Genomic DNA, 12,788 nt, shown 5'->3' on the forward strand with positions numbered 1-12,788 from the left:
ATTAAGTCCTGTGTCAGTGGACACTAGGGTGATGCCATATCTTGATACTGTGACTCCCGATACATAAATGGGGGATTTCAGTTTTTTTGGATGCATACACATTAGCAGCATTGGGTGCTGTGGTAATTCTGGTTCTGTTTTTTTCAGGAACCCCAGGCTGCTCTTCTCTTTGCTAATTTGCATTTATATCAATAGTCTGTGAGAGTTCCCTGTCTCTCCATTACTAGAGAGTTCCCTGTCTCTCCATCACTAGAGAGTCCCCTGTCTCTCCATCACTAGAGAGTTCCCTGTCTCTATCACTAGAGAGTCCCCTGTCTCCATCACTAGAGAGTCCCCTGTCTCCATCACTAGAGAGTCCCCTGTCTCTCCATCACTAGAGAGTTCCCTGTCTCTCCATCACTAGAGAGTCCCCTGTGTCTCCATCACTAGAGAGTCCCCTGTGTCTCCATCACTAGAGAGTCCCCTGTCTCCATCACTAGAGAGTCCCCTGTCTCTATCACTAGAGAGTCCCCTGTCTCTCCATCACTAGAGAGTTCCCTGTCTCCATCACTAGAGAGTCCCCTGTCTCTCCATCACTAGAGAGTCCCCTGTCTCTCCATCACTAGAGAGTCCCCTGTCTCCATCACTAGAGAGTTCCCTGTCTCCATCACTAGAGAGTTCCCTGTCTCTATCACTAGAGAGTCCCCTGTCTCTCCATCACTAGAGAGTCCCCTGTCTCTCCATCACTAGAGAGTTCCCTGTCTCTCCATCACTAGAGAGTTCCCTGTCTCTCCATCACTAGAGAGTCCCCTGTGTCTCCATCACTAGAGAGTCCCCTGTCTCCATCACTAGAGAGTTCCCTGTCTCTCCATCACTAGAGAGTTCCCTGTCTCTCCATCACTAGAGAGTCCCCTGTCTCCATCACTAGAGAGTCCCCTGTCTCCATCACTAGCATTTACTGTTTTGCTACTTTAATAACTGCCATTCTAGCTGGTGTGGGAGGGTGCCTCACTGTGATTTAGATTTGCATTTCTCTGGTGATTAGTGATATTGAATGTTTGTATATACTTGTTGACTATTTGCATATCCTTGAAATGTCCAATTAATTCACCCACTTTTAAATAGGATTTTTGGGGGTCCTTCATCATCGAGTTCTATGATTCCCTAGCATTTGTAAATTAACCCCTGTCAGAGGAATAGCTTGTAGGCATTCTCTTCCATGTTGGGTATCCTTTCAATCTCCACTTTCTTTTTTATATAGAAGCTTATTTTATGTTAATCAGACACTACATTCATTATGTATCATAAATATGTGTTAAACTGTCAATGAAGAGAAAATTCAGATTTAAAGACAGATGCAGATAAAGCTGGGGAGACCTTATAGACACCCGGCTGTCGCTGGAAGAGTCATGGTCTGGACCACCTCGTGACCCTTACATCCATTGCTGTCTTCAACAGTTCCACATTTCAGATCCACCATTTTCTGGGTAGTTTTCTAGTTAGGATAGAGCTGGGGCATGTCAAACGGTTCAGCTTCCTGAGCACAGGAAATTGCCACGTGCCAGTCCTGCTGAGACCACCAAGCACAGTAGTGAGGAAAGATTGAAGTGGCTATTAAAAGACAGACTTCTCTCCTGTGGTCACACAGAAGTTGTCTGTCTAGCGTGGCTGTTATTCTTTGTGGGAGTAAGCCACTGTGTTTTCTCCATCTGACACTGCCGTGTCTCCTTTCAGCAGGTCAACTCTGGCCTCACACTCAGTGACCTGCCCCTGCACATGCTGAACAACATCCTGTACCGTTTCTCAGATGGCTGGGACATTGTCACACTGGGCCAGGTGACACCAACCCTGTATATGCTCAGTGAAGACAGGCGGCTGTGGAAGAAACTCTGTCAGTACCACTTTGCGGAGAAGCAGGTAAGTGTGTGGTGCAGAACCCGTGAGTCAGGTCAGCTGGGCCCTATCCAGGGTCCCTTGTGCTTAAATGAACTTGGGGAGGATATGGACTCCATATCCAGAGACTTGATAGTACGAGAGTATACTGAAGTTGCTTCTGAATTCTCTTCTGTCAATTACAAGGTTCATTTTTCATATTGAGAAGGAGTCATGGTTCTAAAACTGGCCTAGTACCAAATAGCTTAACTAGCTGAGCTGTGTCATCCTTACTGGTCAAAGGTCATGGTGTTCTGTTGTTTGTTTTTCACTTTTTTAGGGGGGGCGCCACTCATTTTCCAAATAAATCACACACAGAGGCCTATTCTCACTTACAATGCTCAGTCTTAGCTTGGCTTGTTTCTTGCCCGCTTTCCTTAACTTACCCATCTACCTTTTGCCTCTGGGCTTTTCCCATTCTCTTACTTCTGTAAATCTTACTCTTACTCCTTGACTTGCTGTGTAGTTGGGTGGCTGGCCCCCCAAAAGAGTAACAAGCCAAAAAAACCACCAACAACTGTGTCTTTTACCTAGAAAGTCAGGTTCTAGCTCTGTCTCCTGTCAGTCTGTTGTCCCGGAAGATCAGTGGATCCTTGTAGCTCCTGTGCTTCCCACTTGGTGGCACTGTCTCCAGGTCCTCAGTGTCTTGCTAGTTGACTCTCTTCTACATAATGACATCCCTGCTCTGTTCCTGCAGAGTCTAAGTGTCCCTGAGCTATTGCACAGAACAGCTCCCATTCCATACACAGATTAGAAGGGGCAGGTATGTATGTCTTGTAGATACAGACCTGACTGAGATACAGGAGAATTGTGAAGTTGGGGGTAAAACTGCCCGTTTCATGGCAAGCATAGACAGTGTAGCAAAAGCAGGTCCCATTTGAAGGAAGAATCAAGAGTCTTAGATACACTCAAGAGTCCATCCAGCTGGCTTAGAGAATCCAGTGAATTGTGTGGAACACGTGGCACTTTTTAAATGACCCTCTGGATCTTGCTTGAGAGAAACACTGTGTGGGCACGAGGAGGCCCATTAAAAGACTGTCCCAGAGAGGCTAAGGCAGTGGTCAGAGGTATGTCTCGGTCCAGCCAGGACCCTAGGTGAGGCCGCTGGTTCTCCCCAGGGAAGGTCTGAGCAGGACAGGCCAAGCAGAGGCCTGAGGAAATGCCTATAGGGACCTAGAGCAGGTCTGTGAGAGTTCAGGAAGATCTGGATCCTAGACGTAGATGGGTGAGGATGACAAATAGTACATTGCAATGGGGTTTGAGAGGCTGGGCCTAAGAACTGCTGGTGGGCTGTTCATCTGAGCAGGAGGGAATGCCCACTGCACCCCTGGGTCGCTAGCCATCCTGTCTTACCCCTTTCCTCAGCTGGCATCCATGATTCTGCTCTCTCCTTTTGGTGATTGGATTTGGGTTGGCATCAGAAATGCAGGAGAGGTTGAATAATCCTTTGGAGGGAAGATTTAGAAGCAGGGACAAAATGATGGATGAAAGTATGTCTGGGATGGGGCTTATGCATCACACAGTTGCTCTGGCACCTACCTCCAAGGATACCCATAGTGAGAGGGGCCAGGACTTCCAACAGCCTGCATCTTCTGTTCAGGCTGGGCTACCAGAGTGCCTGGCAGGTGTTTAGAGAGCCAGATTTCAAACACACCTTTAGGATATCTGCTGACAATTTGTGAGCCCCAAGTTCCTTGATGAAACACTTTAAAGAGGTTAAAGGTCTGTTAAAGGTCTGTTTGCACCAGTATCATGTCCCATAAGAAGTTAGGTTAGAATCTGTGGTTAGCACCTACGTGTACATCTTTTGGTGCATCTTTTCTTGGTTGAATTACAAAACTGAATCTGTAAGGTGTTATTATTAGTTCTTCGTGAGTGACTAACAGTAGGACCCTGATTTCTCAGGATTAGCGGTAGATTAGGGTTCAGTCAGACCAACAGTATAGGTTAGGAAGCACCTCAGTGGGAGCTGAAGGCTGTGTAGGCCTTGGACTAACAGTTCATAGTGACATCAGAAGGAACCATTGGCAAGATGTGTTTGCCGTGAGCACTTTTGTGGACAGGGGTCTTGAGGAACAAAAAAGCCATAGGACCTTACGTAGAAGAGAAGCCTCCAGGAATGTAGGTGTTCCTCCTGTGAACGTTGGTGAGGCCAGCAACAGTGAGGAAGGAGGAGAAGACAAGGCAGAGGCCGTCTTATCTCTAGAAACTGATGTCTCCATGGTGCCTCAAGGATACGGAAGTGGCTACAGCCAGGCTTCTAATTGGTCCCCTTTGCTTTTCAAACTGTCTTTTCAAATTGTAGTAGAAGTAAGACCTCCTCATGGCTTCCATTATCATTTCCAAACAGAGCCCCTAGAAGGTGTGGCTGATGACATGTTGTGTAAGTGGTTGTTTTCAGGTATACAAAGTCAGACACTCCTAAGAAAGAGCAGAAGCAAACAGATCAGGGCATCTGTTCATAAACAAGGACAGGCCTATCAAGTCACAGTTCTCTATGTGCATACCACACACACAGAACCACAGTTCTCTATGTGCATACCACACACACAGAACCACAGTTCTCTATGTGCATACCACACACACAGAACTGTTCTGTCCATCTGCTTTATTTTCTCGTGACCATTATATTGCTCAAACATTTTTTGGTAACGCCTTCATCAAGACGCTACCCATCTTATGCTGCCATCATTGTGGTCCGTTTTCTGACACGTTGTTGCCTCAGAAGGAGCCTGGTGCCCTTCGGCTGTCAGTCCCACTCCTGCTGTGAGCAACTGCTCTCTGACTGGACTTCCTGTGGATGTGTGATGTGAGCAGACTATGCCCCGTAAGGCTTTGTAATGACCTCCTTCCTCTCAGCACAGCACCCTTCAGGTTGCATCGGTATTGGGAATCAAAACCTCGTTCCTTTGGGGACTAAAGATTCCATGTTTTGGACACACCATGTTTTGTGTACCCATTCATCTGGCTGTGGACCCTGGGTTCCTTCCACCTTGTGGCTCTTAGGATGGTTGCTGTGGACATCCATTGCTGAGTTTGTGTGTGGACATGTTTTTTCATTTCTCTAAAGTAATTTCCGAGTAGTGGAATTACAGTTCAGTTGCTGTGTTGAATCCTTGGAGAAGTTGCACTGCTCCCACAGTGGCCACACCATTTTGCATTCCCACCAGCAGTGTTTGCCTGTGCCCTCCCCAGAACTTGCTGTCTCCCGACTCTCTGATTGTCACTGTCCCAGCTGGTACGGGGTGGCGTAGCTTTCCACCTCAGGTGCTTGGCATCTTGTCATAAGGACATTAACCATTTGTGTGTCTTGGCAGTGTAAATGCTTTTATTGTTCTCAAGTAGGAGGTGTTCTTTATTTATCCTGCATACAAGGCTCTTAGCAAATACATGCCATCTCCGACTATCACAGACCTCATTCCATAGCTGTTGACTGTCTCACAGCTGCTTGTGCGGCTGTGTGGGAACACCATGATTTGCTCGACTTGTTCCTCATTGATTTAATCCAAGTGAGTTTAATTTCAGATCACAAAACGTTTCATGTTCTGCTTTGTCTTAAAAAAATATGTACCTAGTGCCTGTTTTATTTTTATTTTTATTTTTTACTTTATTTTATTTTATTTTATTTTATTTTTTCGAGACAGGGTTTCTCTGTAGCTTTGGAGGTTGTCCTGGAACTCACTTTGTAGACCAGGCTGGCCTCGAACTCACAGAGATCCACCTGCCTCTGCCTCCCGAGTGCTGGGATTACAGGCGTGCGCCACCACCACCCGGCTCTAGTGCCTGTTTTAAAAATCATCTAATAATTCTGAACAGAATTTTTTTTTTTTTTTTTTTTTTTTAGTTTTGTAGACACTTGATCCTTTCAGAAAAAGGTCATATCGAATGGAAGTTGATGTATTTTACACTTCAGAAATATTACCCGACTAAAGAACAGTATGGAGACACTTTACATTTCTGTCGGCACTGCAGCATCCTCTTCTGGAAGGTAATGATTTAAAATGTACTCTTGGAATGTGAGGATTGGAATGCAGTGAAACTATTCATTTATACCTTAAATAGAAAGGTAAGAAAAGAATTGGAAATAACATTTGTGATGGGAAGATTACTGAAATACACTCCACTAGATCCTGGGGAGGGGAGGTGGGGGCATCTGTAGAAGCCTACACTTGTGTTGTGGTAATCACTGTTGGAAACTGGAGTGCTGCCCTTCAGAGTGGGGGCATGCTTGTCCTTGCTGCTGATGGAGGTCTAGAAGGTTGGTGGGACAGAGAAGGCTCCTGAGCATCTGCTCCTGACTGGGGCTCTGGGCGCCTCACACTCAGCCTGAAGAACCTGCCCTGTCTGCCTGTGCCCTCTGAGACACCTGGAAGGCAGGCCCGCTCTTTGCAGGGGGTCAGGGCCGGCCTTCAGCCTCTTCCCTCAAACCAAGTTCTTAGGTTAGGTAGTGTGGCCACAGCAAGCACAGACCTCAAAGCAAATGCGCAAACGGAACAAGACTATAATTTTTTATGCACAAACTGATCTTTTAGTGAAAAACTTAATGTCCCTATCAGCGAATTTTCATATCCAAATAGTGAATCAGGAGTCCTCCATTCCTGTTGCGTTGCCTGTTTTGAAATCTCATCCCCATATTATCTCTGGTGACAGTAACTTATTTCCCATAGCCAGCGGAGAGCCCGTGTGTCACTTCCTTCCCCTGCTGCTGCTCTAATGTTTACTTTTGCTTTACACCCATCTAAATTTGTTAGCAAATGGAATACAAGGCAAGCTCTGAATCGTTGGCAAAGGACCACTTTAAAATTTTTCATTTCAAACTCCATTTCTAGTTCATATCCTTTTGTTATGATGGTCCAGAGCTGAGCAGAGGAGTAGATGCTGAAGTTGCTGGGGTATTTCGACAGGTGTTGAGCAGTTCTTGCTGATGTTTTCAGCAAGAATACCTGAGGAGGCTTGTCCTCTCTGACCTGGTCTCTTCTTTCTCAGAATTAAAAATGCCAATGTGTGACATGTCTCTGCAGCAGCAGTCTGTTCTCCAGGGCACTTCTCTAGAACAGGGTTAGCTGATGTTCAGTTTGTCCTCAGTTCCTTGATGAGTTTATGCATACACAAAAGACAGCCCTCTGGTGTTCCCTTTTCTGTGTCCCAGTCAGAGCAGGGGACACTTCACTGGTGCCCCGAGAAGATGAGGACCTGTCTGTGACCCAGTCAGAGCAGGTGAGACTGTAATGTTCAGTGGGAGTTAATACATCTCCTAATACACTATCTTTTTGTTGTCTCCCAAGATTATTTTATACTATAGAGACATTAAAGATAGGGATGCTTGTATGAGGGAGGATACTAATCATGGGATTGAAGGCTCTTAGTTTTGTATGTGATAGTGTTTTTCTTGGACAAGTATCTAAGAATATGTGGCATTTTCTTATCTGCTAAAGAAAACAGCATAAGGAAACATGTTTCTCATCTCTGTACCAACTCTGTTGTTGGGCAGTGTAAGAATGTGCTCCTCAGCTTTCCTGAAATATATAAGTTCTGGTTATTTTTAGCAGAAAGATGACTTATTTTTCCAAAGAACTGGCCTCTCCTGCCATAGTGATCACATTATGAAAAGTCAGAACAGGTCATTACAGGGCAGACCGCTGCTGGTCTTTGCCATTCTGCGAGACAAAGGGATGGAGAGTGGCATCACCCAGGAGGATGTCTGAGGCTTGGGGAGCCGTATTAGCAGTTTCTCCACCTGTCATCCTTCCAGAGACCCTGCTCCTTTGAGGATCCATTTCCAAACAGAAGTGTGCAGATGTACGGAAGCCACCTTTCTTAATCCCTGCAGCTGGCAGGTAGTCCTCTGCCATGGTATACCACTGTCCAGAAGCAGCGTTCTCCTTGGGAGAACGTGTGTGCAGTCAGGGAGGCCCAGGTGACCAGTGTGCTGCAGGTGTGGCAACATGCCTCCTGACCGATGGAAACTTGTTGTGGCTTTGAACATGGTGCCTGCTGTTATGTTTGCCTCAGCTTCCGGAGTAGTACTCTGGACTGAGACACTGAGGGAGCCTCAAGCCTACCAGGGATGCAGAAGAGGGATGGCTAGTCCTCACCGGATATGGTCAAGAGCCACACGATGGCTGAGCTCCTTCTTGTCTTATGCCTGGCATGTTCCACAGGGACCTCCTGTGCTTGTGGGGACCCTGTGCCTCCTCCCAAGCTGGTTTTTCATCTGTTCTAGTTCCACGGTACTGGAGTGATTCTTGTTCATTTTTACAACTGCTGCTCAAGACCCTGTCATTGTTCCCACCCAGGTGACCAGCACACCGAGAAGGCCAGTCAGTGTGCGCATGTATCTCTCCATCCCTACTCAAGTCTCCTGACGATGTAGACCCTGTCAGAAGTGTGGACTCAGAGAGAGAGCTAGGGAAGCCAGAATGGGGACTTGGCCTTTCTGCGGTCCGTTCTTGTCTCAGTAGTTCAGCAGCCAGGAGAGGGCAGTGACCCTGAGGTCTCTGGAGGCAGTAGAAGCGAAGCAAGACAGGCCCAAACCAGTGGTGAGGAGGGCAGAGCTCGCGGACTCTCTCTGCTGACCGTCTTTGTGAACTGCCCCAGTGAGCAGAGCTGAAATGCCATCCCACTCCCGAGCAGGGCAGAGACAGCCCTCCAGTTAGAGAGCTCAGGGCTGCGGACCACACGGAAGCAACAGCAGGTGGTAGTGGGCTGCAGGAAATGAGGTGTGAGATAGGTGGAGGGCCTCAAGGAGTATGTAGTTTGCAGTTGGCTACATAGTTAGTCACAGAGCAGACCCTAGGACAGCGAAAAAGACGAGGGGCTTCCCCCACCCCTAGAATTTGTTTTCGTGGAAATATGAGGACTGCTTTGTGCACTTTTAACTAAGACTTGAGTGTTGCGGCCTTCCAGATTGTCAGTTTGGGAAACTGAAGTGGAAATGGGACTGTTTCTCTTGCCTGGGCTTCCTCCTTTCTTTCCTTTTCTTTATTTTTGAAATATCTTGCCCTCTGTGACCCTGGCTGGCCTGAGACTCTTTATGTAGACCTCTAATCCATAAGAGATCGACCTGTCTTTTCCTCCCAAGTACTGGGGTGAAAGGCCCTGCCTACCAAGCCTGGCCTTGTCCTAGGCTGTCTTTAACTATACGAACGTCAGGTATCCAGCGACGCTGTCTTTTCATGGCATTTTATATTGCTCGATGGCTCAGTTAATTTCACAATGTGTGCTGCAGGCCTGAAGGCCTGGTTCCTCCTTCTCCGTCTAACCCTGACTCTCTTTCCTCCCTGTGCTGCTCCCTCGCTGCCTCTTCACGGTGTCCAGGACTACCATCTTGCTTGGTTGTTGAAGGTACTTCCTGTGCGATGTGCTGGTCCATCTCATGGACTGTCCTTGTTCTGTCGGGGGCATCTTTGATAAGGTTCAGCTCTGGCCGGCAACAGTAGACTTATCCCTGTTGAGCTGACTGACAGACCGTCCATGCACCTCAGGGTGGTCTGCTGGAGGCCAGCAAAGCAGCTCCAGCCACACTGAGCCTCTCCAGATGGGGCCAGTCTTCTGCACATCTTAAATTTCTCTTGTTACTTCTGCTAAACTAAGTGCAGCTCCTTGGTAGTGGCACTACCAACTCTACACACCTAGCCTTGGGACATGCTTGTGGCGTCCCATCCTCTCTGTGTGGGAGGAGACTACTTACCCATCCCAGAAGTCTACAAAGGAAGAAGGGGGCAGGATGAGGAGGGGTGGGCAGGAGGAGGTAGAGATTGGCGGTGTCCATGTCTTCTGGGGTGACTAGAGCTGAAGAATTGTCACTGTTAGATCCCTGGGGCCACCCAAGTACCCATCCCAGCTAAGTCATCTGTCTGGCATGAAAGGGACTGGGATCCACTTAAAGTGCAGATGCTGTTTCTGTAAAAGTGTCATGGTGTGTCCTGATCCACCTCCTCCTTCCTCTCCTCAGGACTCGGGACACCCCTGCACCGCGGCTGACCCTGACAGCTGCTTTACCCCTGTGTCTCCTCAGCACTTTATCGACCTCTTCAAGTTCTGATGGTGCCCTCAGCTCTGTGCCCTTGTCCACACCTGTCCCTTGTGCGTTCTGTGTGTCCTGTAGTTGGTGTAAGTATTCTTTGACACAAAGTGATGACAGGGTCAGGGACGTCTGGCTGTACCTGTGCAGCCCTTGCTTCTGGGAGAACCTGAGAGCACATGGGAGGCGCTCCGGCAGCTGTGCAGCGTCATGAAAGAGTGGAGACCATGAAGCCATTTGTACTTCTTTCTGGAAACTCTTCTAAGCATATACAATTTGCAGTTTTGTATATTTTTAAATATGGTTCAGAAAAAGTTTTGGATATTCAGCCCCACATCCTGTGCTGAACCACCATGAACAACAAGACTATGGTTCTTAGTTGTCAGTGGTAGTTTTCCATCTTAGAGTAATTGGAATGAAGAACCAAACAGTTGACCCTTGTAAATACATTATGCAGAATATTTATTTTTCTTAAAATGTATTTTCACAACCTCTGTGGCTGTGCCCAAATGAGTCCTCATTGAATACAAGATAACCTGAGGCACATGCTTGGCGGGCTCTATCTCACTACAGTGGGTAGGGCTGTGAACAGTGTGTACTGCCCGTGGCTAGCAGCACCCCTGCCATGAGGCCATCATATATCCGTACATGGAGTATGGGCTCCAAACCAGAACAGAGCCTCTGCCGAGGAGCTGGAAACAGCCTAGGGAGGCCTGAACTTGACATGTAGAAATTACTTTCACAAGTAAAGTAATAAACAGTGTTTACCTACTGATTCAGCTTCATCAAATTTACATCTAACTGAATGGTGTTGTCTTTAAAATATTGCTGTTTTATTTTAAAAATAATGCATGTGCACTTTAGAAACTTTTGAAAATAAAGGTATATGAAAGAAAGTTATATAGTTCTTCCCCCAAAGATAACTGTGCTTGCTAAAAGGCCGTGAGTCTTGCCCTCAGCAGTGGTGGCCCCCGTGGACTGCTGTGACCTTCATCTTCAGTTGAGTCAGGAGCCCCAAGCACTTTCTCAGGACATTATAATTTATAGCTGCATATTTGCAGACACAGATCAAAAATGTCGCTTTCCAGCCTCATACTCTGTCCTCAACTGACAGCAGCCAAGAAGAACATCTGTAATTGCCAACTTAGTGTCTTTGACACAGTGCAGACGCCTGGCCTCCTCATGCACACTACTGTCAGCATTTTAAAAAACCATAGACATCTTGCTTGCCATTCATAACCAGAGAATTCAGTACTGTCTGTGTAGTAGGAATCTTATAAGGTCTTATTAATAAGAACAAACGTGGAGCCAGGTATTGGGGTGAACACTGGAAAATCAGAGAAACAGAACAAGCCACAGCCACCTCACCTTACCAATTCCTCAGCTGATCCTGTTTCCTCAGACTGGAAGCCTCTGAGTCCTCATCTGAATGGCTCTCAGCCGAACTGCTGCTAAAAGCCAAAAGCTTGAAAAGGCTCTAGTTCCTGGTTTCTATGCCTTATATACCTTTCTACTTTCTGACATCACTTACTGGGATTAAAGGCGTGAGTCACCATGCCTGTCTGTTTCCAGTATGACTTTGAATTCACAGAGATCTGGATGGATCTCTGCCTTCGGAATGCTAAGACTAAAGGCATGTGTGCCACCATTTTCTGGCTTCTGTATCTAGTGGCTGTTCTGTTCTCTGGCCCTGGATAAGTTTATTAGGCTGCACAATATTTTGGGGAACACAATATCACCACATGTCTGGGAACTCCGAGAACCTGTTCCCATTGACCTCACAGGACCACATGATGGAGCAGCGTTTGCACAGCAGGTGGGGTGCGTCCGATGTTCTCTTTTTTTTTTTTTCTTTTTTAAAAAATTTATTATATTTGTGTTTTAATTTTACACATCAGCCATGGGTTCCCCTGCCCTTCCCCCTCCCACCCCCACCTTCCCCCCAGCACCTCCCCTCCATTCCCACTTAAGTGACACCAACTGAATGCACTGTCTGTGTATTTCTTGGCTGTGTTCCTGTGGCCCTTTAGAGACTTGTTCTTTTTTTTTAATGTTATTTTTTTTTTCTTTTGGTCTTTGGAGAAAGAGTTATTTCTGTCTGTGTAACAGCTCTGCTTGTCCTAGAACTCACTGTGTAGACCAGGCTGGCCTTGAACTCACAGAAATCTACCCGCCTCGGCCTTCCAAGATGCTGGGATTAAAGGCGTGCACCACCACTGCCTGGCTTTATATTAATTTCTTGAAGAGGTTTATTAGTTACTTTTCTTACTACTGTGACTAAGAACTTGTCAAGCAAATAAGGGAAGGTAGGTTTATTTTGTTCCGCTGAGGCCCAGGGGACTGCCGACACATCAGGAAACAGAAATGTTCATGTTCTGCTTGCTTTCTCCTTAAAAAAAAAGTAAGCTCTTCAAACTTTTCACTCATGTGGTTTAATCCTGTTCACCCTACTCCTCCAGATCTACCCCAGCTCCCCACAGCACCCCAACTTTGTGTCCTCTTTTTCTTTTTTAAATAGCCCATCTACTCTTCATCTGTGCTGCGCGTACTCCCAGGTGTGGGCTGTCCACTGGAGCTTGGTCAAGTCCTGTCCGTAGTTCCTCAGTTAGGGGTAGAGGCTCATGACCCTTCCCACGGCATGCTGGGATGTCGAAGTCCTTGAAACCACAGCTGCTGAGTTTACGAGGACAGCGTTTCTCTTCTGTCCTGTTCAGAAGCCTGTTTGCATCTGTCCTCCCCAGCCTCTGGCCCTGGCAGTCTTCCCGCCTCTTCTGGGCTGGGCCCTGGGACCCGTCGTGACATGGCTCTTCCATTGGCGGTTGAGCTCTGCACTGACACCTGCCCTACAATTAGA

General features: G+C 47.0%; 1 protein-coding gene across 3 annotated transcripts in view; it reads left to right on the top strand.

The window, feature by feature from the left end:
• Positions 1-10,834, top strand: part of Fbxo25 (F-box protein 25) — a 28,606-nt gene extending 17,772 nt beyond the window's left edge. The window contains exons 8-11 of one of the 3 annotated variants that reach the window (XM_036166788.1): positions 1,714-1,896; positions 5,756-5,899; positions 9,229-9,255; positions 9,866-10,834. In XM_036166788.1, the coding sequence (XP_036022681.1) occupies positions 1,714-1,896; positions 5,756-5,899; positions 9,229-9,255; positions 9,866-9,955 (444 nt within the window). In that variant the 3' untranslated portion in view covers positions 9,956-10,834. The remainder of the gene's footprint in view (positions 1-1,713; positions 1,897-5,755; positions 5,900-9,228; positions 9,256-9,865) is intronic. The other 2 variants (XM_036166789.1, XM_036166790.1) reach the window with 2 other exon arrangements.
• Positions 10,835-12,788: the final 1,954 nt, after the last annotated feature.

This window comes from Onychomys torridus, chromosome 17 (assembly GCF_903995425.1).
Source record: "Onychomys torridus chromosome 17, mOncTor1.1, whole genome shotgun sequence".
Classification (NCBI taxonomy): Eukaryota; Metazoa; Chordata; class Mammalia; order Rodentia; family Cricetidae; genus Onychomys; species Onychomys torridus.